The 27,633-nt window shown below is 48.5% G+C and overlaps 2 protein-coding genes across 7 annotated transcripts in view; one reads left to right on the top strand and one right to left on the bottom strand.

Annotated features, from left to right (window-relative positions):
- Positions 1-27,622, bottom strand: part of ADPRM (ADP-ribose/CDP-alcohol diphosphatase, manganese dependent) — a 35,520-nt gene extending 7,898 nt beyond the window's left edge. The window contains exons 1-5 of one of the 6 annotated variants that reach the window (XM_042965851.1): positions 27,099-27,469; positions 26,725-26,950; positions 18,946-19,563; positions 18,042-18,158; positions 14,080-14,907 (exon numbers count right to left, since the gene is read on the bottom strand). In XM_042965851.1, the coding sequence (XP_042821785.1) occupies positions 14,597-14,907; positions 18,042-18,158; positions 18,946-19,546 (1,029 nt within the window). In that variant the 5' untranslated portion in view covers positions 19,547-19,563; positions 26,725-26,950; positions 27,099-27,469 and the 3' untranslated portion in view covers positions 14,080-14,596. Of the gene's footprint in view, positions 1-14,079; positions 14,908-18,041; positions 18,159-18,945; positions 19,564-26,724; positions 26,951-27,098; positions 27,470-27,563 lie in introns of those variants that run through there. The other 5 variants (XM_042965852.1, XM_042965848.1, XM_042965854.1 and 2 more) reach the window with 5 other exon arrangements.
- TMEM220 (transmembrane protein 220) lies at positions 1,741-11,743 on the top strand. Its single transcript, XM_042965855.1, has 6 exons — positions 1,741-1,833; positions 2,285-2,314; positions 4,745-4,805; positions 6,826-6,949; positions 8,256-8,315; positions 10,390-11,743. The coding sequence occupies exons 1-6, from the start codon at positions 1,741-1,743 to the stop codon at positions 10,523-10,525; spliced, it is 504 nt and encodes a 167-aa protein (XP_042821789.1). The 3' UTR covers positions 10,526-11,743.
- Positions 27,623-27,633: the final 11 nt, after the last annotated feature.

Below are 27,633 nucleotides of genomic sequence, written 5' to 3'. Positions count from 1 at the left end.
GTTTCTATGTGTGCCTGTCTGTCCCCCCACCCCACCCCGTCCCAGCCCACAGACTCCCTACTCCAAGAACACACTGCAAATCCACCCGCAGGGTCCAGGCCCTAAGCACAGGGCCGGGCACCCAGCAGGAATGACACTGAGTTAAAGAAACTCCTACAGCATTTTAGGAGATTGAGCTAAAAGAAGGCCAGGAGCACGTGCTCCTGATTTGAAGTGATAAAGATGCCTTAGAACAGCAAAAATGATGAGGCCTATGGATGTGTAAATGAGCCTGGGGAAGACTAATCAGAGGGTAAATTACACAACAACAACAACAAAAAAAAAGGACTGTAAAACAAGCAAGGGGAGGACAGCGAATATTTCGGTGTCTTTAGTTCATAAGAAATTCATGAGCAATGCGCAGGGAAATTTTGTTGGTTTTGGGGGTGGGAAAGAATTGTAAATATGTAGAATATGTAAATACCTTTTATAATAAAAGCCCATGAAGATAAACGAGGCTGTCTGCAGAAAAGCTGTGAGCTGTGTAAGATGCTAACAGAACTGTCATCACTAAGAAATTACCATAATGCTTACAGGGCACTCAAAGTTCCTAGAGCTTGGGAAAGAAATGCATAAATACTAATCAGAAAATGCACACAGACAGAGGCCTCTTTCTCTCTCCGCCTCTCACTCTGCGTTCTCTTCTTTCCTCTAATGTGAGGAAGGTAGCTTTGGGGAACAGGCAGGGTGGTTGGACCTACAGGGTTCAAACATGACCTTCCACCACCCAGGAGCAGCACTGACTCCAGCTACTTCCGTTTTGACCTCAAACGTTCTAACTGATGAAGTTCTGCTTTCCAGCTCATCCCTTAACTCGGGCAACAGACCCTGCGGGCAAAGAGTCCCCAGATGGGGATCGAACCACCCCCTCAAACCATAAGGACCTTCCTGAGCCAGCAAGACCCTGCATGAGACCCCAACACAGGGTTCCACTTGACCTGCACTGCCACCTGCTGGCACACACCGACCCTCGCCCTACATTTTCCTTCCGTAAGCCTAGAAGTTTTTCTGGCACTTCGGAGACAGCGTTTGAGACGCTGGTCCGCTGTCTTGCCGGTGTTGGCCTCACTGAAACAAATTCCTTTCTTGTTTCGCCACCAGTGGTCGCCCTGCCTTTGGATTTTGTCAGCGGCGAGTGACCGAATCTGGTCTGTGTGGGGGCCCCGGAGCCGTGTGCCATCTTGGGCAAATCATCCAGTCGTTCTGAGACTCGCTTTCCCCATCTGTGAAATGGGGACACAGCACCTTCCTTGGCCACGCCTTCGACAGAATCTAAAGGGGGGAGTAGTAAGGCTAAAGTAGTGCCAAGTCCTTACCCAGCGAGCGGCCGCCAGCGGCCACTCGACACCTGGGGGGGGGGGTGTTTGGGGAAAGAAACCTGCGCAGGACAAAGTGGGTTTCAGGGGAAGCCCACCCACCGCTGCCCTGTTGCAAGCCCCGCCCCAGCCCCGCTGCCCCGCCCCCAGCCTCTGTCCGGGACGCCCCACCTCTAGGCCCCGACACCACATCCTCACCACGCCCCGAAGCCCCGCCCCCGGCCTGCCCCGCGCCGCCCCTAAGCCTTCACGCCTGGCTCCGTCCCCGACGCCCCGCCCCCACCTCCGCACCACGCCCGCCCCTAAGCCCCGACGCCCCGCCCCTCCCCGCCCCTGAAGCCCGACGCCCCGCCCCCGGCCCGCCCAGACCCTTGGCCCCGAGCGGATGGCGCCTGCAGCGGGACGCTGGGCCCCCGGCCTGTGGCGGGCCTGCAACGGGCTCATGGCCGCCTTCTTCGCGCTGGCGGCCTTGGTGCAGGTCAGCGCCCCGGCTCCCGGCGGCGGGCGGGTTCCCGGCACGCGGTGTGGACTGACGGGGCCGCAGGGTCGGGGGTCACGCCCCGGAGCCCCCGCCCCTGTCCCAGCGGAAAGCCAGGCGCGTTCCCGTGACCGCCCGCCCGCGTCCCGGAGCGGGGACCCAGCGCGGTTGAGGGCCCGGGAGAACCGTCTGGGGCGCGGGTACCCCTCAGGTCTGCCTTGGGACCCCCGATAAGGGCTTTCCTTATTCCTCAGACGGGGGCGCAGTGTGTGCGGCCCCCTTGCGGCGCTCGGCCAGAAGCCCCTGCGACCCCGCCCTCCGCTAGACTCTGTCCCCGCCGCCTGGCGCCGCGCCTGGCACCTAACAGGACTGGGACGCATCGAGGAGCAGACCAGATACGGGAGTGGGGCACGGGCCGTGCCTGCTAATGCCAGACGTCCTGTCTTTCCAGGTGAACGATCCAGATGCAGAACTGTGGATGGTGAGTAAAAGCTGCTTCCTGCGTCCCAAAGAACCGTGGAGCCGTGCACGAAACACACAGGCTTGTTACCCATTTTGTCGCCCCTCCCGGCTCCATGTGCGGAAAAACTCAGAAATAAATTCTTTGTAAGCTCTTTTTCCTAAAGTGTCAGAGGGGAAGGGATCAGGGTAGTAATGTGTATGGGGGAGAGAACAAAGAATTTTCCAGACACAGGGGTCCTTAGGGCAGTATTCCCTTTGCATAAAAATGGGCCAACTGAGGACACTTTTCTGGAGACACAGAGTAGACCTCCCAAGGTCAACTGAACCATTCCCCAGTGAGTTTCTACCCAGACACTCCAACAAACATTTGACCAGAAAATGGCAGGCTTAGGGTCTGTGGTTCCTCTAATTCAGTGAGTTATATTTATAAAGAGTAATCCGAGCCCATAAAATCTACAGGATACATCTAACCAATGCTCTGGCTGAACTGTTCGGAGGAGGGAGAGATCGTCCACACGTTTCCTGAAATGTCTGGATCTTGCCCAGTTTCTTTCAAAACGGATACGCAAGACTGCAGTATCGCCAGCCAAGATGACTTGTGGCTTTGGAAGAATATTAGCAACAAATGGAAGTGTTTGGATTTGTAATGTGAAATCCCAGCCAGTCTTTTTAGTGCAGTGGAACTCCTTCTGATTGATAGTGCTTATTGTCCAGATTCACATGCTCTCGCATCAAATCAAACTGCCTCTTTCTCAGCACGCGGGGCCATGTCCTGAGTTCCAAATACTCAGTTCCCTGCAGTTCCCTGAGTTCCCTGCAGGCGACTCTCCAACACCCAGCTTAATGGTGAATTTGCAAAAGACTGCTAGATCTTTCCACCTGTATATCACACTGGCTCCTCAAACACCCCGAGGTCCTGCCCAGCATCTTTCCCTACAAAGCCCCCTCCTCCTCCTGACTCACCCATTTCTATCAACAGCTGAATCATCCTCCGGGTCATCCTTGCTCCAAACCACATCTCAGTCCCTTACTACCACCTTTGAGAGCCTTTCAGAAAACAAAACGAAGAACAAAGCAATCCAACAGCGCCCCGTGTAGGACCGACCGCTTATCTGTACAGTCTCTGTATGTCACCTCTCACTTCACGCTTAGATGACATAACACCAACAGACAGCATGTCCCCGCAGACAGCCCTCCTTGCCAGGTTAGCCCTCCATCACCCCACGTGGACTCCTGTAATAGCTTCGCAATTCTTGGAGCTGCCTCTGATCTCTTCCGCTTCCCACATATCGCTTCCTGCTTCAGAAACTTCCCTCGCTCCCCAAGATCCCTGAGTTACAACTCCCCAGGCTGGCACTCAACGCCCACCGCAGGATGGCTCCAACCCACCTTCCCAGCCTGGTCTTGGAAGCCCGATCCACCTGTAAAACTTACTGTGCCTTGCCCCTGGGATTTCTGTGTGTCGTGCTCAAGCTTCAAAGTCTATCTCAAATGCTACGTCACTCAAGTCTCTCTCCCTCTTTCCCATAGGTTCTAACCGTCCTTCCTTCAAACCTTTAACACTAACCCATTCTGCTTTACATTTAAGTTGGTTCGGTACATGCCAGCTCCTGGGAGAACAGGGACCACTTACTCCTTCTTCTTGGTATTCCTCAGGCAACCTAACAGAGCCTTCCTATGGCAGTCCTTCTGTATTGACCGTTGAGTGAAAGAATGAATGGATGCAAACAGGAACCAGTACTACGTCACTGGGCCTTGGGGGCTTGTACCTCACACCTGACTCACTCCCACGTGCCCTACTTCATCTTGTTCACGGAGGACTCCTGTATCGGGATGCATATAGGAGCAGATAACAGAACATCTGCCTAGCATCAGGTTATAAGAGTAGAGTATCTCACTTAACAAGAAGTCCAGAGGGAGATGCTTAGCGGCCAACAACGTGATCAAAGACCCGGGCTTCCTTTCTTCTCTGCCATCTCCAATGTGTGGGTGATATATTCTCTCATGTTCACAGAATGGCTGCTGCAGCTCCAGACATCATCCCCAGACAAGGGCATCCCAAGTAGGAAGAAGTAAGGCAGGAGCAAAATGATTTTTCCTCCTGTGCTTTCTTCCCTTTTATTGGGGAGGAAATGTTTCCCAGGAAGCCCTTCAGACAGGCTGCTAGTCAGTGTGTGCATACCAACTTGGTTTATGGTCTGGGATCCATTCTGCTCGGTCAGCATCCGGGCATTATTGGTTGTTAAATGCTCTAGGTATCAGCCTTGCCCCTACAAGACTTCTTACTACATTTCATGGTGGGAGCATGATCACCCTAGCTGAAGAGGTTGGGAATATAAATTGGCTTTTTTGGCTTTCATAATGGCAGGTGGGCAAGGGAGAGAGACACTAAGAACAAATGCCATGGGGAGGAAATTACCCACGTAATTTTCTCTCTCTTTGCTAACAGGTGGTGTACATGATCCCTGCTGTGCTGACCTTGCTTGTTGGACTTAACCCCCTTGTCACGGGTACGAACCCTGGATTCTGCAGGGAGATACAGCAAATCAGATTTCTTGTAATAATGACGGACTCCCAGGAGAAACACGGGGCTGTCCAGGTCTTCTCATTTCTGATGATGAGAGGGGCTAATTCTAATCTAGATCACCCACACCATCTGCAGGCAAGTGTCACAAGGACCTGCCATACCAAGACGGTCTTTTACCAACTCGGAACCCAAGATCGCTTATGCTCGTGGGCAACAGTGGTTCTGCGGGTTAGCCCGTGAGAGAGAAGGGCGTCAGTCACCACGCCGATTTCTAAAGCCACCAAGCTGATAGAAAATCAGCAACAAAGTGCTAAGTTGGTATCTCCAGAGTCAGTGGCAACCAGTGTCTATTATATGTTTACTCTTCATCAATTCTTCTTAACTCTGGTACCACTGCCGGGAATCACTTTCTTATTTGAACTCATTCAACCCCCGTGTATATGGGCGGCTACTCTATGTAGAGAAACGGTTTATAACATCCATACAAATGTCTAGGTTTTGCATTAATACGTATCACCCCCCCCCAACCTCCCTCTGTCCTGTCGTAGTACCTACGACAATTTATTTCATGCTTTTTTATGTTTTCCCCCCACTAGGCTGTACGCCCCTTAAAAGTCGGACCATGTCTAGCCCATCTTTGCCCAAGCCCCGCTGAAATAAGGCCACGAATACGGTTTGGTACTTAATGCTTGTTGAGTGAATGGATGGCTGTAACACAGAGGCTTTATCATACATTTTGTAAACTGCTCCTTGGAATGAAAAAAAAAAATATGTATACACACACACGTATATACATATATTTTTTTTTCATTTCACATACATATATAAAATCTGCCAGGGTACATATAAAGAAATTCCCTTAAAATATCCGGTCTATGTTGCCCACAAGCTACCTACTTCGATGCGGGCAAAACATAGTCGCTTCGCCTTTTACAGCCCCAAAAACTCAACGAACCTAGAGGCGGACAGTTTTATACCATAAAACCGTGTCTCATAACAAAAAAGAAATTACATTTTACTGTGTTTACTAACATTTTCTTATTAACAGGGACTGTTGGTCCTGACGGGTTATTCTTCACTGTCGTGAAAACAGCTCCTTTGCCAGTGAGTCCTCAGAGTTCTCAGGGCCTTAGAATAAAGACCAGTGGCTCCCAGCTGGATGGGGAAAACTCACGTCCCCTAGATGCACACGTTCCTCGTACAGGCGCCGGGAACTCTTGTCCGCATCTTTAAGGTGCAGTGGTTTGGGCTCCATTAGTTGCCGGCAAGGAAAAAGCTGAACTCAAACGGGCTGTGAGCTCGAACGGAGACGTACTGGGGGTACGTGACTGAAAGAAACGCAGGGGTGGTGCTCGCTTCAGGCACTGGCTCAGAACTCTCGGCACCTGTCTGTTCCACCATGTGCCGATGGACTTCAGTCCAGGGCCCCTCGTGGTAGCCCGGCAGGTCAAAGTTCACTTCTTCCTGCCCGCTCAGTCCAACAGAAGATAGGATCTGCTTCCCCGATATCTCCACTGACGTCTCAGAATTGAGTTGTCGGCCCTGATTTGTCAGCTGTTCTTCTGGAGCCAAAGCACCACCACTAAAGGGATGAAATGCACTGAATAATCAAGCTAAGGTCCAGTTGTCTGGGACACACGGCCAGGGGGGTGTGGGAAGGGCAGATCCCCAAAGAAAATGAGGGTAGTCATCATAGAAAGGGCACATGTCCACTTAAGCTGATTATGACTGCTTTAACCTCTATGACATTCCCCAAAACAAAACTTAAAGAAACCCCAGCTTTTTTTTTTTTTTTTTTAAGTAAGCTCCACTCCCAACGTGGGGCTCGAACTCAGGACCTTGAGATCAAGAGTCACACGCTCCACCCACTGAGCCAGCCAGGCACCACCCCAGCCTTTTCTGAACGCTTTACCTGAAAGACTATGGCAGAGCAGATACAGAGAGGTCATGGTTTCCCTGGGATGTGATTCCATGACTGACAGTGTCAGAATATCTATTTTCAGGCAACATCATTTGGAAGAGTATCTCTGCTATACACACATTCCTGTGTATCGTGTGGGCTGTCGGCTTGGCGGGCCACCTCTGGCTTCATTCACAACAGAACGTCTTACATGAGGAAGAAGGCAGGTGAGCAGTGACTTTTGCTCTTTGGAAGGGGTGGGGTAGAACTGAGAAAGCTCCTGGTCCTCCGCAACCCCTGATCTGCACCACGATGACTCAGCTCCCTCAGCCACACCATCAGGAGCAGGGAAGGTATCACCTCCTTGAGAGGAGCCTGGAGAAGCTGAAGGAACGATGGAGCCAGGATCCACAGCCAGCATTGCGTACCACATCCCGCAATCACTGCTGGAGGCGGTCAGCACATAGGTTAGGCAGTTGACCTCGGCTCCCTTATAATGAACGAGCCAAGGAAGCCGTACAGTTAAGGGTCTGGTCGAACAAGGCGAAAACTCCATCAGCATTCTGGTTTAGTTGTGGTTCTGGCCAAAATCTTACCTATAAGCGTGAGCAGCCACCTCAGAGGTCAGTATTTTAAGTCAACGTCTGTCAGCCTTACCCTGCTAAGTCTCCTGTCATCTCCTCCCTTTGTCAAGGCCATCTGATCCGAACTTATCACCTCTTCCTTTGCTTCCTCCCACCCTTGACTCCTTGGCCTGTTGCATAGCCCCCTTCCCTTCCTGTCCATCCTACTGCTAACACCAAGAGTTAGAGACCTAGAAGTTACTCGTCCCTGGCAGGGTGCTTCTTTGCCATAGGCCTTAATCCCTGGAAAACCAGAGAGCAAATCAGGTTGGGCTGAATCACCTCCACCGACTTCAGGCCCATGAGTTACTTCCGGTAACTTCCGGAGTTACTTCTGGCTTCCGGTGGTACCATGGCCAGCTATGACTGTCTTCTACTCTGTGGAAAAGATGCTTTTAAGGCATATTTCTAGAAGCATCTACCCACCCCAAAATCATTAGTTGCCTCATACTACAAATCATTCCTCTCCACTAAGACGTGACCCATGCTCCTGCTGCACGTGCTTAATTATTTATTGATCTGAGCTCATCTTACCTAACATTGATCCCTCTAACACAGTGGTAAAGTGGTGCCTGTATGATCGATCTGGGATCGTTTCCCTGCTTGTACTCTAATCCTCCCCGTGACCTGAAGTGATTTCTGTGTTGTGCTGTTGTTCACTTAGAAGCTGAGGAGCAGTGATGGAGCTCACACCTGCCTCATAAGACGAAACCTGTGTTCATATAAGGCTTTAAATGGTCTGAAAGAAGTAACTGATGACTCATGGCCAGACTTGAAAATATTCTGTAGATGCTACGTATCTTGGGGGAAGGTCATCTAATAGCAGCAGCTGGTGGTCACGGAGAGAAAGGGACGATACACAGGTCATTTGCAGCTACTTCAAATATCTGAAATGTATGCTGTTTTATAGGGAACTGTTTGGTCTGGTGATTATCACAGCATGGATGAGCCTATGTCACAGTTCATCAAAGTAAGTTTTCAACTCGTTAGCTAAAATCAGATGTCTTGAGGACACCCAGGTGTCTCAGTCGGTGGAGGGTCTGACTCTCGATTTCGGCTCAGGTCATGATTTCATGGTTCGTGGGATCAAGCCCCGCATCAGGCTCTGTGCTGACAGTGTGAAGCCTGCTTAGGATTCTCTCTCTCCCTCTTTTCCCCTCCCCCACTCGTGCACCCTCTCTCTCTCTCAAAATAGATTAACTTTAAAAAAATGAACAAGTCACTTCAAAAATATAAACTAGCAAAACTGACACGAGAAGAAATACTCCAGGACAATTCCATAACTATTAAAGAAACTCTAGACCAGATGCCCTAACTGGAGAATTCTACCTAATATTTAAGGAAAAAATAATGTCAGCCTTTAACACACTCCCAGAGAACAGAAAAAGATGAAACACTTTACAATTCATGTTATGAGCACAGAATAACCTTGATGCCAAAACTTAGCAAGAACATTAAAAAAAAAAGAGAGAGAGAAGAAAAGAAATTACCCAGCAGCCTCACTCAACCACAGATTAGAAAATCCTAAATAAAGCACCAGTAAATAAAATCCTGCAATATGTCACCCAACCACCCTCTTGGGTCCATTCTATGAACACGGTTTGACATTCAAAAACCAACCAGTGTTCTCTATCATGTTAACAGAATAAAAGAAAAAATAAGCTCTCTTCTCAATCTATACAGAAAGGATACCTGGTAAAATTCACCATCCGTCCACAAGAGGTCTTAGGAAACAGGTGTAGAAAGGAACTAAAACTGACCAATGGGATCTACACCAAAGCCTGATACTCAGTGGCCAGCAGCTGCAAACTTGCCTTCTGAGATCAGGAAAAGGTGAGGTTAGCCACCATTACGACTTCCGCTCAACACTGTTCAAGCTAGTATCGTAGCCAGTCCGATAAGGCAAGAAAAAAATTAGAGGCACAACGACTAGAAAAGAAAAACGTTCGCTATCCGTGGGTAACGTGATTGTGTACACAAAAAATCAAAAAGAATCTGAAAAGTCGTTAGAGTGAGTTTATTAGCATGATTGCTGCCCACTAGGTGAATGTACTCAAATCAACAAGTCACGGAAAATGGTGAAAACAAAGTTAACCATAAATAAGAACATCGAGAAATCAACTCCCTGGGAATAAATCTAGAAAGAGATAGGCAAAAGCTCTACAAATAAATCGACAAAACACTGTGGGAGAGATTAAAGAAGACCTAAGCAAGTGGAGGGATAAACCTGTACTGGGAAAAGGGTAAGACTAATGAAAGAGTAAATCTAGAAACAGGTCCATCCACACACAGATAGACCCTTGACTCCTGACCGCGTGGCAGTACAGGTGCAGCAAAGAAAGGCAGACTTCTCAGCAAATCCTGCTGGCTCAACGGAATGCCCATGTGGCCAAACTTTCCCTACCTGACTTTCATAAACAGCCGTTCCAGGTGGATTACAGATCTAATGTGAGAAACAAAACAGTGAGCCTTTTAGAGAAGATAACCCCAAATCTCCAAGACCTTGGGGAGGAAAAGTTTTCTTAAACAGGATACAGAAATCATTAGGAAAAGATCGATTGTCACACTACCTAATTAATCAGTGACTTCAGTTCCTCAAAAGACATCATTATAGGAGTGGGAAAAGCTATTTGCAACATATATAAACAACAAAGATGTGCACTAAGAATAAAGAAGTCCTGGGGCGCCTGGGTGGCTCAGTTGGTTAAGCTTCCAACTTCGGCTCAGGTCATGACCTCACGGTTGGTGGTTTTGAGCCCAACCTGGGGCTCTGTGGTGACAGCTCAGCCTGGAGCTTGTTATGTCTCCCTCTCTCTGTCCCTCCACACCTCATGCTCTCTCTCTCAAAAATAAATAAACATTTTATAAAAGGTAAAAAATAAAAAAAAAGAACTCCCACAAATCAATAAGCTATATGCCAATAAAAATTAAGAAAAAGTCCTATAAAAATGTGTTCACCAAATTCAACCTTGATATTTGTTTCCAAAGCAATCCATAAATATTATTGGATTTTTACTGATAATCATTCCTGTGTGTCTTTATAGGAATCCAGTTGGTGGAAGAATTCAGTTGGCTACTGCCATTGTAATCGCTCTCTTCCCATTTCTCTCTTGGGTCTACATATACATAAACAAGGAGATGCGATCCTCCTGGCCAACTCACTGCAAGACAGTACTTTAAATGAAGCCAAGAATCCCATTATTAAAATGAGTATTGTCAATCAATGTTTTATAAACATGCTTGTAACAAGCCAATTTCCTAGGAACTTCAGGTAATCTCAGCTAATATTAGAGGTAATTTAAAAAAAATGCCAAGAACTTTCTGAGGATGTCTACGGTACGGCATAGAGTTGCATGGAACTGGTAAGAGAGGGGTCTGATATTCGATTGGGTCCCCGTAGAGTAGAGAAGGCCACAGAACAAAGTGAAGAGATATAAATTCTGACTCAGCTTACCCCTGTCTATATGACTTGGGCAAATATATACACCTCCTGGCGGATATGTCTTCATCTGTAAAACAGGATTAAAACCAGATCCCCTACTTACTTAATACAGTTGCACGGGATTAAAGTGGATAATATGAGAGCCTCCAAAATTACCAAGTGCTTATAAGGGGCTTACAGGTGATTAAAACAGAAGAAAACAGGGTTTCGGTGGAATGATAGAAACAGAGATTCAAGAGAGGGCTGTGCCCCCGAAATGAACTCATTATACTGGACCCGTGCAGTGCAGTGAGCTCAATGATGCCCAAGGAACGAGCACATCTTGGAAAGAGGGAGTTAGGTAGAATAAAGGAATTTGGGACCAGAAGGAAACGGAATATTCACTACATGGTAAATGAGAAGTATGACCAAAATCAGTATTTTTTTAAATGAATGTCAAAGGTAACCCTGGGGAGAAGACCATCTGGGAGCTGTAGTCTCCAACGTGGCGACTTATGTTACCATAACCGTGGTGCGCACACACACGACGTGGTAACGTGACCGCAGTGCGCACACACACGCGTGACACGGTGACATCACCGCCGTGCATACAAACGTCACGTAACATGCTAACATAACCATAAGATGTAGCACTGAGCACTTGGAATGTGGCTACACTGAGGAAGTAAAATTCTACGTTTTTCACTTTAATTTTATAACATGTCGATTCAGTTATTAGAAAAGTTAGAAATGTGTCTGCAACGCTTGTTTTAAGTGTGTTTGGAACAACATGGTTATGTGAATCTGCTTAATTCCAGTTTTTATATCTAAATATAGATGAAGTATTAACAGTGAAAATGTGGCGTCCCAATGGAGGGGTTGCTTGTATAAAACACACACTGGATTTTAAAGACGTAGTACAAAAGGAATATAAAATATTCTCATATTGATTACATGTTGAAATATTTTAGCCGTATTTGCGTTAATATAAAATATATCATTAAAATTTGTCATCTGTTTCTATTTACTTTTTGAAGCGTGAATGCTTTTATTTTTATTTATTTTTTTTAATTTTTTTTTTTAAACGTTTATTTATTTTTGAGACAGAGCATGAATGGAGGAGGGTCAGAGAGAGGGAGACACAGAATCTGAAAGAGGCTCCAGGCTCTGAGCAGTCAGCACAGAGCCTGACGCGGGGCTCGAACTCACATACCGCGAGATCGTGACCTGAGCCGAAGTCAGACACTTAACCGACTGAGCCACCCAGGCGCCCCGAAGCGTGAATGCTTTTAAATTACTTAAATGGCTCACATCGTATTTCTGTTGGCTGGCAATTTTGGGGGGTCAGCATCAAGCTCTGGGGTCAAAATACCATCTCAGGACATTTAGGAAGTATTTCACTCAAAAGAATATTAGTACCAATCATGTATCAGGAGAGTGGAAATAAGTCTGTCCATTTGTCTACTTTTATAGCCTTTAACACAATATTAAGGATTCTATAAATACTTGTTAAAGGAGGCACGTATGTTTTGTGTTTGGTTTACACAGTGGTCACTGGACAAGCGAAATTCTCTTTTCAAGGTTTAGATGAGGGAAAAGGGAAAAAGAAAATCTTGTCAATTGTAAGCAACTGACGTGAAATTTATTTCAAGGTCGATAAAACACACATAAAGGATTTCAGTCCAGTGCACACTTAGTTCGCATGAGATTGATGGTTTTTACACCCCTTTTCATGTCACTACCAAAGTTACACAGGAAGAAGTGGATTTGTTTGCAAAGCCTGTATAGGATCTATCATCCAAGGAATGCCTGCTTCTGTGCTTAAAAGACCGTAATGTTCCAGCTTTTTAAAAAAGAAGTGACGTTCAAAATACACTTTCATCGTATCTGCGGCCCCCGTGTCACTGTGAATTCTGTGAATACACGCGGCTCCTTTGAGATCTCTGAGCACAGAAAACTTCTGGTAGGAGTGCTGCCTTCGGAAAGGCACTGAGATTGTTGTGAACTCTTTCTCCGCTGAATTTAAGCAAGCTTAACGTTTCTATTATCAGAGCCCCTGCCTTCCCGCCCATCTTTTCTCTTCCCCATCAGCCTCTCCTCCTGCGAGGACTGAGAGGCACCTGTAACCACACTTCCCCAGCTCAGAAACCCGACAAGCTCACTTCTAACTCCGGGCTCATCATTCAAGACTTCACAGCACGGCCCTCGCCGGTCCTCTGCCTTCGCGATTTCTTGCCATAACCCCAGGCACCTTTCGGGGAGTCTACACAGCATTACTTGCCACTCAACTCAGCGTGCCCTTTAACCTCTGCTGATGCTCTTCTGCCTAACACCCCATCAAGACCCTTTTCCTCCTTCTTCAAGTCCTCCCTAGTCCCGTGAAACAAAAGCGAACCACCCCTCCGCTCTGCATATCTAGGCCTCTCTTCACACATTTGTGTCCACGGATGGTAAAGTCGGTGAATGCAGGGAGCGCATTACAGTCACCCCTCTGGTGGGCCGAATAACGGCCCCCAAAGATCACCCGGTCCGACCCCCAGAGCCTGGGACTGTTACCTTGCATCACAAAGTAGACTGTGCGCACACGATTAAGTTAAGGGTCTTGAGGTGGGGAGACGATCCTGGATCGGCCAGGGGGTGCCTCCCCATCATCCCAGCCATCCCGATGAGAGAGAGGGAGGCAGAGGGAGGCTTGAAGAGGCTGCACTGGTGGCTCTGAGAATGGAGGCTCTAGAAGCTGGGATACAGATTCTGCCGCAGAGACCCCCGAGGGGGCGTGGCCCTGACAACAACTTGAGCTTGGCCCAGGGAATGTGGTTTCAGACTTCCGACCTCCAGAAACATCAGATACGCGAAATCTAAGCCACCAACGTGGGGGTAATTTGCCACAGCAGCCACAGAACACGAACACACCCCTCGCCCCCGGAGCCCAGGTGCTCGGCAGGTGCACTCAGGCTGACTAGTATCGGTATCTTCTCGCTTGATGTTTCTTTAGGCCCTGACTCAAACTTGCTCCCAGCTTCAACGGTCCCATTCGCCATCTAGTAAATGTTTCCGCAAAGAAACCTTAGCGCGTGGGACAGCCGAGTCAACGTGCCCCATTCGTCTACACGGGGAGCGGAGAGTAAACTCAATCCCCCCTGCAGTCTCACACAGCACTAGCTGCTGCCCAGAGGGGCCACACCAGCAGGTGCACGGCTGTGCCGGCCCTTGATCCCGCTTTACTCAGAATCACGAGGGGACCGCGTGACTTCTCCGGAGGCCTTTCTCACGGCCTCGCGTGGAAGGGACCACACATTCACCCGTGAGACAACTTACTTTGTTTACAGGACAGGAATACAAGCCAATAAATGTACAAATATGTTGGGTATTCTGAGAAAAAAAAGTCCAAAGCTCATTCACACAGCAGGATACACAGAGTTTACCTGAGCTTATTTTATTATTACGAACGTTAAGTTACATGGTTAATACATGAATATATCCTCCTTGGTAAAAAAAAAGAAAAAAAAATTCCAGATCAGGCTAAATGAGGTCTGTCTTGAGGACTCGACCACCCCCCTCAGTCTCTGCCCTGGTTTATTCACACCACCTGCATTCATTCTGTGTCCAGTTCTCAGCACCGGGTCTGTTATCCAAAAACGACAGGTCAGAGTATCTCGTGAGCTGACGCGCCCCGAGGCCACAGATCCGTTTCGTCGTGCAAAGAGAATACTAAGCAAGGAGACTGAGGGCTCTGGGGTGGGGGCGGGGGGGAGATGAACAAAAACACAAAGCTCAGCCGTGCTCTCTCTCTCTCCAAAGGCAAACGAGATGGAACGCAGTGAGCCAGACTAACACCGGAAGGCGTTCTCCCTCTTATAATTCATGATCCTGTCCGGAACCCTGCCCCTCCCTTTCAACATCATCTTGTCAGGGTAGACATAAACGGTGCCAAAAGCCTGGCTGTCCGGCGCCGTCTCTATGACCCCTTCTAGGTTGACGTGGTGCACACCGAAAGGATCCTCGGAGTAGCCACCATCGTGAGTGTGACCGGCGAAGAAACACACGACACACCTGTGGGACCAAATGACGGCCAGCGCGTCTCTGTAATTCCAGGCCAGGCACACACTGTCAGAGGCCTCTGGGTAAATGGGAAGATGGCCTGTTAGTTAAAGAGAAGAAGAGTTATGAGCCGAGTAGGAAATGTCTCTTTCATCAAAAGAAATGGCTAAAAGCTAGTACTCACGGGGAAGGAAAAAAAAAAAAAAAAAGCACGTTGCTACTTCTTCCAGATGGACTAAGGCCAGAGAAAATCCACATACGCGAAGAACTGGCTAATCTACAGCCACATCTGTGCAGCGTAGACACAGGGAGGCAGTCCGCATACACGGGGAGAGGCCAGAACCCCTGGCTCCCTACGCCCAGAGCGTCTGAAGACGCACAGACATGGAGAAACCCTGAGGGCGTCCGCAGAAGTCAGGCGGATGCTGTGCGGGAATCCGTCTCGCCGATTTCCTCAGACACGAGCGGCAGAGACGCAGAAAGAGGTACTCCTAAATGTAACAACAGTTCAGGGATGGGTCAACGGGTCGTAGGTCACTTACACAGACACTCAGTGCGTTAAAATGGATGCACGCCACTGTAAACACCTCCACGAGATCAAGGCAGTCGGAGCCATTTAACGGAGGCGAAAAGTGAAGTAAAGCAGGGACTATTTATCCTAGGTCCCACAGGAGGTGCATGGAGGGAGAGCCAGGAGAGTCTCGAATTCCTGAACACACGTGTGGCCACCCCGTCTGTCGGTCTGCAGCGTGGGCACAACAGCTCACTTGGCTTTGCTCCTTCCCCTTACGTCACTTTCCTTTTCTGTTCCTTAAACTGTTATTTTTATTCTGACATTTATTCTGAATTTTTGTTCTGTTTTGTTTCTATTTAGTTTGTACTATGGAGGATTAATAGCTCCCTAAAGACAGAGCCAAAGGCGTCCAAAGAATTTACGAGTGTGCCCACGCACGACACACGCCCACTCCTGAGGCCGTGCTAAGGGCTCAGGGTCCAGAGAGGCTGAGTGACTTTCCAGATCGAGAGACCTGGAAACACGTGACCCAGGGACCGTCTCTCCATCCCGGAGGCCCCAGGCTGCCAGAACCTCACCAGTCCTCCTCTTCTTCCTCCCTGCTCCACGGACGTTTCCACGAATTCTCACTCCCCGCTTCTTCCTGGGAGCGCCTGAACACTCGGTCCCTGGGTCCCTTCTCCACTCGCGCCTGATGCCTTGGCGATCCAGGAATCCACAGTTCCGACCGTCACGGGCACCTTCCAAGTCCCTCGTGGTTACATCCCGCCCGGACTCCCCACCACGAATGTCAGACTCAAACAGCCAAACTGCTTCCTCAGCATCTCCAGTGAGTCTAGCGGCCTCTGAAACTTCACGCTTCCAAACCCCAACTGCTGAATCCTCCACCCAGAACCCCGTCCTGCTGCGGTGTCCCCACCAGATGTCGGCCACCAGCCGTGTCAGCCTTCCAAGACGCAGGCCAAATGGCCTGTGGGTACCCAAAATCAAAGCGAAGGAGCACAGAAAAACGAAAGCCAAGGGCTATCAGCCATTTTAAACTTTGCCATAGAGAACCTGAGCACTCAGTTGTTAAAGGTTCGTTCATCCGGTTTCTCAGCTTACGGCAACAGGCAGAAACCTAAGAGACGCTAACGGAGACAGGTGCCCTGAAGTAAAAAGACAAGGGGGGAAGGAGGCTGGGGTGGGCTCTAGTCCCTGCCAAAACCACACGCTACCGAAAGAACCACGTTGCTTCATTTCTCTGTTTCCTGATCTTTGACACTGGCAGGTTTGCCGGCACGACCCGTAGGTCCCCTTCCACGCCAGTGTCCTCGGAAGTGACAGGGCCGGCCTGGCAGCGGGAAGCTGAACAGAGACAAGTCAACAATGAGACCAGCTACGGAGGAGTCAGGGAGTGTCGCGTCGCACCAATGACCCCGGGGCACCTTGTGTCCTCCCAGCCTGGAAGGACACTTGATCTAACGGTAGCCCCAACAGCCCTGCTCTGTCTACGTGTTTTCCCACGGTGCAGGATCACCAAGTAAAAACCACACTTAGAGACATACGCGTTTCTATCGCCAGCTGTCAGACTAGCCCGTCGTTTTCGAGGGGTTTTCGTGGCCATGATTCCATGTGATGCAACACTCAGAGAATCGGTCTGAAGGTTCCACGTTTACCCAGTCACACAGCTCACGCAAACACCCGTGCACGGAATGGCGTCCCGTCCCTGGGACCCCGAGCACGGTCTTCTCAGCCACTGCGCCGCATCAATTCTACAGCGAGGATCGAAACTCAGACCCCAGACCAAGGACACCAGCCATACGCCAAGTCCAAATTCAGTTCTGTGTGTGTGCGCACACCTGCACCTCAGGTTCCTACAACCTACGACGACAGCAGTTCTGTAGAAGATGACTCTAAGCAGAAGCCTCGTAAATCTTATCTCTTTGCAGTGACGCGGCAGACGCAGCTCCAGATGTGAAGTACTGACCGCCAGGTGTGTCTGTCACACCTGACACCCCAACACTCGACAGCCGATGCCTCCATCCAGCGGCCACAGTGCCTGACCGGCTGAGGTCTGGGGGGGGAGGGGGGTCCTGGACCGAATTTCACACTCAGATGTTACAGTTGACTGCCAACAAAGGTTTGAACTGTACGGGTCCACTTATACACAGATTTTTACAGGACTGTGAACGTGCCTTCTCTTCCTTATGACTCCCTTAATGACATTTTCTTTCCGCTAGCTCACTTATTATAAGAATACAGTGCAGGATGCACGTAACAGACAAAATATGTGTCAGCCAACGGTTTACGTTACCCGTAAGGCTCCCAGCCAACAGGAGGCCACGTGTAGTTTAAGCTTCTAGGGAGTCACAAGTTACACGTGGATTTTCGACTGTGCAGGGGGCGGCACCCCATCCCCTGCGTCGTTCAAGAGTCAACTGTGCTACGTAAACTGATCCCCCGTGCTGAAATTCTACTTTGAAACCTAAAAGGCCGACTCCCAGGCACTAACATGTGGCAACATGTTTTTGTTATTTTACAGTTCTTTCCTGGCTTGGCTGTAAACGTCAATCTTATACTCAGGTTCTCGGCGGGGGGGGGGGGGGGGGGGGGGCGGGGAATGGAAGCATTCATTTCACAGCAAGAGGACATCACAACCGAAATACTACCAGTGCACTTTCGACCTAACTCTCCCGTCCTCCACGACGCTGGTGCAATCGAGGAACTGAAATACTTACTCACAATCACCACCTTTTCCTGGTTTGTGTCCGAGAAGGTGAGGACTTCGTTCAACCAGTTCAGCTGCTCTTGGCTGAATCCTCCATTGAACTGGACAAACTGGGGCTCAGACAGTCCTGAAATGAATGAGGTACGTTAGACCCATCAACGGCCAGTTTTCCCCTCATTTGGGCACTCGAACTCGGCTAACGTGGGGACGCTTGCACCTTTCCTGAGGAATGTTGGGCAGCGGCTGACTTAAAACGGGGAGCCACGAGGCACAGGGCAAAGTACGGATGAGGCGCGCTGCACATGCTCCTCTGCTTCCCTCACTGGCCTCTTCCTGTGTCCTGATGCCCAAGGCTCCCTCTGCCGGGCACCTTCCCATCTGTCCCCCACTCCGTCCCCAACACTCTGCCCACCCCGTGCTTCCCAAGGACGACTCCTTCCAACCGTCCAGGTTTCCGCTTCCATGTTTTTCTCTCTGGAGAGGCCATCTCTGACCACTGAAGCTAAAACAGTACGCGATCCTTTTCTTTAACATCCTATGTGATTTTCTCGGTAGGATCTATCACCGTGGAAGTAATTTCATTTGTTTCATTTATTCCCGGTCCCGCCCACCGTGTCTCTCGTTTCCTCCACTCAATCCACTAAAAAGAAAGGGGATGCTGTCAGCATGGCTTATGGCTCTGACTAGCTAGCCCTAGAAAAAGGGCCTGGCCCAGAAGAGACATTCAGACATCCGTGAAACGCATCTTCAACCGACTGCAACCAATGCACGTGCCATGGGGCTTGTGAGAAATCCACCCCGAACGACGGCGACGATATACTTTTACCTTAACCGTCCATCCTCCTGCTGAATAAAAGGTGGCTGAAGAATTTAAAGACAATGTATTAGATTCTCAGCTCAAAGGAATAATTCACCTTGAGGACTATTCAATTCCGAGTTTGGATTGTGACCCTTCAGTATCTTCAGACACTGCTGGTATTTTGCAGAGGACTGATCCACGCCCAAGACGCTCAAGTCGTAAGCATCCAGTAAAATGAACCGGAATTGAGGGAACGGTACAAAATGATAAGCATAGTAGTTCTCTGAAGGCACGGTCTCGGGATGGTGCACAATCTGGTCTTCCAGAAACTTTGTGTTAAGTTTAGAATTTGTTAAGTAGTTTCTGCTGAAGTTATAGAACTCGTGGTTCCCCCATGTATGATGAACGGGAACTTTAAGCATCTGGAATGTGTTCATAACAAGTTCCAGCGACTTTTCAGAGGCTTTATACTGCGCGTTATATCCATCAATGATGTCTCCAAGCTGAAGTACACAGCGGGGCGGGCTGCCTTCTGTATTCCAGTGCTCGATAGCACCTTGTAAGTGGAGCAGACTGTGTCTGTAGTATCGCCGTCTGTTTCCTTGGAAATTATAGCCATCTTCTAAGTCAGCATACTGAATATCTGCTATAACTCCAAAAGAGAAGAGAAATTCTGAAGTCTCACTCAGTGGTCCAGGACCGGGCTTATCATCCATAACCTCCACACGGCTTTCTAAAACAAACAAATAAAACAAAATAAAGTAAAAAAGATATCCGCGTTATAAACATCTTAGTCTTCTGAATGGGCTGAAGAGAACGGTGAAGTGAACGTTAAGAGTTAACCTGCCGGGCAGCATGGCAGAGAGAAAAGTGCAGGGGTCTTAGAGTCAAACGGTCTTGGGTCCAAACTAACCGTCTTTGACACGGTTCCTTTCCCTCATCGTAAAATACATGATCATCTCTATTCTTCACAAGAGTAACAGTTAACAGAAGGGTATTATCCTATCATGAACAGGCATTCTAATTCCAGGCAAGTCAGATTCACATCCGACAGAATGTGTCATTTTACACAGAGACACACGCACACTTTCTTCCACAAAAACCAAAATAATTCTATCAAAATGCCAGAACTTTTTTTCAGAAAGTTGTATATTACACTCATTCATTGCACTCAATATGTTAGATTCCCCCTCTAGGTTATTTTTGTGTCAGGCTGAATCTTTTCTTTGGTGGCCACACCACTTGAAATAACTTTCTCGTATTTTACACCTGGAATAACAGGGAGAGGAAATAAAGGTATGAGAGGAATCATTTTAAACAAACAAAATCCAGCACAAAAACTGTAATATTGATGTGACTATCTCCATTTCTGAGAAAACGCTCCTGGTTCTTCAATAGTTGGATTCTAATCTGAACCAGTTTTCAACCTGACGATTAAGTAGCCTGGCCCCACAACCAAAATGGGAACTACATAATCTTTTCTTCTTACATGTGATCTGTGCCCTCCCTCACTAGCCAACAACAAGGGATTTAGACCTGAAAAGCTATGATTTTATTAGATTGTTTATAACCTAAATTTAGAATCATTTGTAACACCTTAAAAGAGCCAAGAACACTAAAAATTAAAATAAAAATCAGGGGCGCCTGGGGGACTCAGTCAGTTAAGCGTCCGAATTCAGCTCAGGTCATGTTTTCACAGTCCGTGAGCTCAAGCCCCACTCTGTGCTCTGGAGCCTGGCGCCTGCCTGCTTTGGATTCTGTGTCTCCTCTCTCTCTGCCCCTCCCCCGTTCACACTCTGTGTGTGTGTGTGTGTGTGTGTGTGTGTGTGTGTGTGTGTCTCAAAAGTAAACATTAATTTTTTTTTTTTTTTTGTAAATCAAAGGCTATGGTCCTAAGTCTATTCTTATTCTTATTGACTATTCTTATTCTAAGTCTGCAGTAATAAACTGCGCTGTGATATCTAAGTTTATTAAGGCCTAGTTGTTTCTAAAACAACAAATCCATTTGGAATTTCTAAAATTACTTTCAGACTCCTGGTCCCACTATGGCTACTGGGTCCTTTGAACCATCTACAATAGGTGAAGTGTTAGTCGACAGATCGCTGCTGTCAGATGTGAAGGGGACCCTCCGCAGTCGGCAAAAGGGCGGGACTTCAACGTGGCTTGTGGACGAAGGGCCTTTATTCCGGAACTGGTGCTCACGAAGGACACGATTCTACCTGACCCACCCAATGGGAGCTTCCGCTACTTTCTTCCTTATTCTGGTTGGTGCAACTCTAGCCCTAACACAGGCAAAGCAGCACTAGAAAGATGGCAATCCTGAAAACTGGCTTGGTGTCCTTACACTTTTTTTTTCTTCTCACATGCTCATTGCTTCCTGCAGTCCTCATCTGAAAATCCCAGTAGATAGCAAGGCAGTCAGTATGTGTGGGGGGTGGGTCAGATCATCTCATTTGAAAGGTGAAGAACTCAGATACAATAAATCTACAACTCCTCCAAATCTGATGACAATCTGTAGTCATACTAGGTTTCAAATATTTGTGACTCCAAGTACGGATTAACGGAAGAATCCAACCAGAAGGTAAGTGAGTAAAGGTATCCCTGGAGCGTTATTACCAAAGCTTCAGAGAAAACGATTTCTGGGAACGCTGTTCTCCCTTGCCAGAAAAGCCTCTTTGTTTTTGTGTTTACGCTCAGAAGTTTTCAGGTGATGACTGGTATGGTGGATCTCCTAGAGGGAGATTTTAGTCCCAATTAATTTGATCTTCTCCAGAGACAGCTATCATTTTTGCCTGCCTACCCAGTATTCATTTCCTGTTCTTGTGGTTAACAGCACGCCCGTCTCTTTAGACATCTACACAAATCCTCACTCTCAGCACACGTGGTGTGGCCTTCCCTTGCTGGCTGTGGAAGCGTCCCTCTGGTCGGTCAGGGGCAAGCACGTGACCCAGGCCGAGTTAGCCAGCACCAGCTGAGTGCGGGACTGTTGCTGGAGTTACCAGCCCAACTACCAGAACTATGGTGCGAAGCTGACGGCGAAGACTGGAGCTGCTGGGGAAGGCGACCTGAGAAGAAACCCAACCCAGATGGGAGCAGACCGGAATGATGGAAAGAAGTCAAGTTCTTGGAAACATTAGTTGAATGCCTGGACCCACCTGTCCCTGCTTGATCGTTTCGTTCTATCAGCCATTAAATTCTCCTCTCAGTAAAGCCAAACGGAACTGGCTCTAAGGTCCCATCAGATACACCTTCCACTGGAATACAGTTTAGAGAGACTCAAGGGCAAAACTAAGATTTGCCAACCTCTTAATGAAAATTAAGCAGTGTGCAGAGAAGCAGCAGGGGCCACACACTTGGAAACAGTAGCGTGTTCTGCGGTAGAAAGGAGACGTGTAATGTCAAAGACGTAGAGCTTTTAAAAACAAGGCTGGGGCGCCTGGGTGGCTCAGTCGGCTAAGCATCCGACTCTTGATCCCAGCTCAGGTCTTGATCTCAGGGCCATGAGTTCGAGCCCCGCACTGGGCTCTGCGCTGGGCATGAAGTCTGCTTAAAAAGAAAAGAAAAGAGGGGCGCCTGGGTGGCTCAGTCGGTTAAGCGGCCGACTTCAGCTCAGGTCACGATCTCGCGGTCCATGAGTTCGAGCCCCGCGTCGGGCTCTGGGCTGATGGCTCAGAGACTGGAGCCTGCTTCCGATTCTCTGTCTCCCTCTCTCTCTGCCCCTCCCCCGTTCATGCTCTGTCTCTCTCTGTCTCAAAAATAAATAAAACGTTAAAAAAAAAATTAAAAAAGAAAAAAGAAAAGAAAACAAGGCTAAGGACAGGGAAATACCATTTTATGAAATAAAGAAATTATTTTGAAAAACAGAAATGAAAATTGCTACTGCAATCTGTTAGGAGAAAGGCATGAAGCAGGGGGTAGGGGCCAGGCCACATGCAGGGAAGGACTGTTAGGGTCAGAGGTGAGTAAGGCGGGTCAAAAAGAAGAACCCCGAGTGGGCAGGGACTGACCCAAGAAACTAATTCAGCGTCTTTTACAGTCTGGCCCTACAAGATGCCTGGAGCTCAGAAAGACTGCTCCTGGTGGACAGAGAGATAAAAAGCTCACACGCCTCCGGTGGGGAAACTAGGAATTACTAAACACACCAATGGCATGAAAGTGTTTCAGAGTGGCCTCCATGGCCTCCGTCCTCCGCCAGATACACACAGAAGTGGGTGAGTACAGGGTAACCGCTGAAGTGAGTAATGGGCACGGGAGGTTTACTCTCTCTACTTTTCTGCGTGTTTCTAAATGTCTGTAAGGTTTTTTAAGAGGATTTGTAGAGAAGATCAAGTCTAGACGGATTAGAAGACCTAAGGAAATAATGTGCTCTTGAAAAGAAAGGAAAATCCCAAGTTTCAAGTGGGACTTTGTTCTCAAAGTCTGGACCGCATACCACTATATGTGACATTACCGACGTTTTAGTTACCGGGCAGCAGGATGGCTGCTGAAGGCTCTAGAACTGAAGACCTGGAAGTGAACTGTAGGCCCAGTTTTTCCCGGAGCGAGATAACCCTCATCAGCACTTGTGAGATTCAACTCACTTATAATGCACGGCAATCCACCTTGTAAATCACAAAGTACTGCACGCTATTTTTTAATTATCTATCAGGAAATACATCTGCCTAGTGAACCTCAAAATAACCAAACTACTGCAGCTTTTTATAGATCAGAATACGGTAGAAAACTCTACCAGGTTTTCAAAAACTTTATTAGTAAATTCCTACAAAACCTCCTTCCAATAGTCATGGTGCATGATACACAGGCAGCATTTTGTGAAAACCTCCTTAGGCATGAATGATTTTTAAGAACAGGAAGAAACGGGCACCTGGTGGCTCAGTCAGTTAAGCATCTGACTTTGGCTCAGGTCATGATCTCACAGTCCATGGGTTCAAGCCCCGCGCCAGGCCCTGTGCTGACAGCTCGGAGCCTGGAGCCTGTGCAGATTCTGTGTCTCCCTCTCTCTCTGCCCCTTCCCCACTCGTGCTCTGTCTCTCAAAACTGAATAAACGTTAAAAATTTAAAAAAAAAAAAAAAAGAAAGAAAGAAGAAAAAGAGAGAGGAAGACGCCAATGTGAAAGGGCTACATACCATAGGACTCCAAAGAAATGACACTCTGGGAAAGCAGGACCATGGAGACAGTAACGAGATCAGTGGTTGCCAGGGGTCAAAGGGGAAAGAGGGATGAACAGGTGGAGCACAGAAGATTTTAGGGCAGTGAAGCTATTCTGTACGCTACCATATCAGAGAATACCTGTCATTATTTATTTGTCAAAATCCAGGGAATATACAACACCAAGACTGAATCCTAATGCAAACTATAAACACTCATTATGATGTGTCAAGGTACGCTCATCATTTGTAGCACTCTAGGGACACCTGGGTGGCTCAGTTCGTTAAGCATCCGACTTGGGTTCAGGTCACGATCTCACGGTTTGTGAGTTCAAGCCCCGCGTCGGGCTCTGTGCTGACAGCGCAGAGCCTAGAGCCTGCTTTGGATTCTGTGTCTCCCTCTCTCTCTCTGCCCCTCCCCCACTTGTGCATGCACACGCGCGCTCTCTCTCTCTCTCTCAAAAATAAATAAGCATTAAAAAATTTAAAAAAATCAGGAAGAAATATCTCAGAGATGCTTATTTTCTGGAAGCTTGCTACAAGATGATACGAATAAAACTTCAGTAATAAGACCGGCAGAAGGGGGAAGCTCCAGGTCGAAGTCCCTCAAGCATCTATCATGAACTTGCGCATGAAGACGGCCCTACGCTATTGTCAAAGGAAACCAAAGCAGTGGGCAAAGAAGTCCAGGTATTAATAAGGAGAGACTGGCAAGGGGAACCACTGTGATAGAGACACTCAGAGGCTAAGCCAGAAGCATCTTAGGGAAGAAGGCAGGTGGAGTCAGCAAAGTTTTTATATGCAGAGCCCATGGGATGGGTGGCTGTGGAAAGAAAAGGGGGGGGGGGGCGGGGTGAGCAGTCTGAGCATTTAATTGTGCTAAATATTACAGTAACAGAAAAGCTGAGGCTGGAAAGGTTTGTGGCTAGGCACATGGGGCAGGAATCTGGACCTGAGATGAAGTGAACAAGTTACAGTGCTGGGAGCTATGGGGGATGAGCTTAGGAACCCCCCCCCCGCCCCTGCCCCGGGCTTACGCCAATGGGTTAACAATGCTTAAAGAAATACAAAGCCATTAAAACACTCAAACCTGAGTTTGGGTAAACCAGATTGGCACTCCGAGGATAAGGAGGCACAAAGGTGCCAGGACTAGGGAGGTGCAAAGGCACCCCAAAATAGAGAGGGGGTGCAGACCCCCAGAATAGAGAGGGAGGGGCAAAGTCCTGAAATAGAAACGGTGCAAAGGTGCCCAGTACACCGGTATATGAAATAAACAAGATTAGATATTCAAGGTGGAAGCACCCCAGTTCAGTCCTATGGCAGAAGCTGCTTTCACAGGGGGATAGGGCCAGGTTAGGTAAATTGGACAATGGACCCCATGCTGCAGGCAAAGCAGCCTGGAGCATAGACGGTTAACAAAAGAAAAGGTGCCTTGTCAACCCTGAGGTTATTCCTCCTACCTGTCTCATCCCCTACGCTAGCTAAGATAAACAGAGGTCCTGCCTCCTGTCTGCTGTAAACAACCTTCCTCCCGACTTCCCAGCGCCTGGATTTTGTTTTGTATTAACCCAAACCCCCAACCCCGAATATCCTTAAGACCCCCTTTCCCTCACGTCCACAAGTTAACATTCACAGATTCATTGTCCCTTTGTGCACGTCCATCACCACATTTATAAGCCTTCTGATCCTAATAAAAACGGGGAAGACCTTTGTTCGGGGCTCTTATCTTTTCCCAGATATTAGCCATCTCTCACTTTAATCCTGTGTCTGCTCTTTTGCTGGCCAAAAGAGAACTTTAGACTTAGAGTCAATGACAGGGAGCCACACAAAGTCAGGCTAGTCCTGTCCTAGTCAAGACAGCCTAACGTTAGGTCAAGCACAAAATCTGATCAGCCTGGTGGCTACTGATAGAACAAACGTTAGATGATATTATCTAGGTCCCGTCTCCTTCAAAAACAGTATCTAACTGAAAGGGGAAAACTCATTTGCTGATCTCCATGGTTTAAAAGTCGTAATAAAAGCGACAGGTTTACACCAGAAAACTTCTTAGGGATCTTTTAACACTAGAGTTTCACGGGTCCATAAAATCAGGTTTAGAAGTGTGATGAGCAATTCATCCCACATGTATTTTTAAAACACCTACTTTGAGCCAAGAATGGTTTTACAAATGAGTATTTTATTTAATATTATAAATGTAATAAGAAATAGTTGTAGGGGCCCCTGGGTGGCTCAGTCAGTTGAGTGTCGACTTTGGCTCAGGTCATGATCTCACAGCTCGTGAGTTTGAGCCCCCGCCAAACCGCTACTGTCAGCACAGAGCCTGCTTCGGAGTCTCTGGCTCCCTCTCTCTCTCTGCCCCTCCCCTGCTCATGCTGTCTCTCTCAAAAATAAATAATAAAAATAAATAATTTTTTTTACTTAAAAAAAAACAGTTGTAAAAAATGCTTTGGTAAACAAACTAAGAATAAAGCTATTGAAGGAATCACTTTGGCAAACACAATTTAACAGACCAGCTAAAAATAACACTGAATTTTAAGCTATATGATCGACATACTTAACATACAAAGGAGCAATTAGAAAAGATAACAATAATTTTGTGTGCTCCTTGCCTGAGTTAGCAAGCTGTTACTGAATCTTTTTGGCAATTTGTGGGAAAACTCTTTGGGCAAACAAATACACAGAAATAAGACGATTAAAAAAAAAAAAAAAAGTTACCCAAGGGCAATCTCAGAACAGAAAATTTTACTTTGAAAATGATCTTAAGTGCACCATGTACTTGGAGCGGAACTTCCAGAAAATCCCAGTTCGACTCCAGAAGCAAGAAACTCAGGCATCACCGGGCTCCAACTTGACCGTCCTGGGCCAGTGGTGCGGGCTCGAGGACACAGCCTGCCCCAGTCCCCCAATCACTGGGACACGAGCTGCTTCTGCTCACTGGAAGCTCGCTGACAAAGGCCACGCGGGAGTGTGACCTGAAGTTAAGGAAGAGAATTGGGCATTTTCCAGTGTTTTGCCAATCCAGTGGGGTGGGGAGGCGTCAAGAGTGCAGACGCGAAGAGATTAAGAAGGCGAAGAGGGTGTGAGGGTGTGTGTGTGTGTGTGCGCGCGCGCAAGCTGTACCTCCGCGAGCATGGGAGGCGCAGGGATGCTCCGTGCCGTGAACGCGGGCTGCCCCCCAAGGCAGGGGGTCCCAGGTGAGGGCCTCACCCGCCAGGCTGAACCCGGGAACCGAGGCGGGGAGGGGCGTCGGCGAGAGCACCCTGGGACGCCGGGGCCCAGCGGGCTGAGCCAGAGCCGTGGCTCCCAGAGAGGTGACATCGCGACGAGGGGACGACTGCGGCCGCCCCAATTACCCCGACAGGTCCGCCTCCACACTGGGGGCGCAGCGCAGTCAGAGCCCAGCGGCTCCCCGCCGGCGTCCAGGAGGACCGGGGCTCTGCGGGCGGTGACTGCCGCCACGCCCCCGCCGCGCGGCCCGGACGCCGCCGCAGCCTCCCACCCCCGGTCGGTCGGCCGCCCGCCCGCGCCGCGAAGCCCCCGCCCAGCCCCGGCCGGACCCGCCTCCAGCCGCAAGGAACCACCTACCGCGCGGCGGGTCCGCGGCCAAGTCCTCCCGGGCTACCGGCTCGGCAACCTCGCCACCAACGAGCGGAGC

The sequence above is a fragment of the Panthera tigris genome, chromosome E1 (genome assembly GCF_018350195.1).
Source record: "Panthera tigris isolate Pti1 chromosome E1, P.tigris_Pti1_mat1.1, whole genome shotgun sequence".
Lineage (NCBI taxonomy): Eukaryota > Metazoa > Chordata > Mammalia > Carnivora > Felidae > Panthera > Panthera tigris.
The sequence above is the reverse complement of the archived record's forward strand: the minus strand, read 5'-3'. Positions and strand labels throughout refer to the sequence as shown.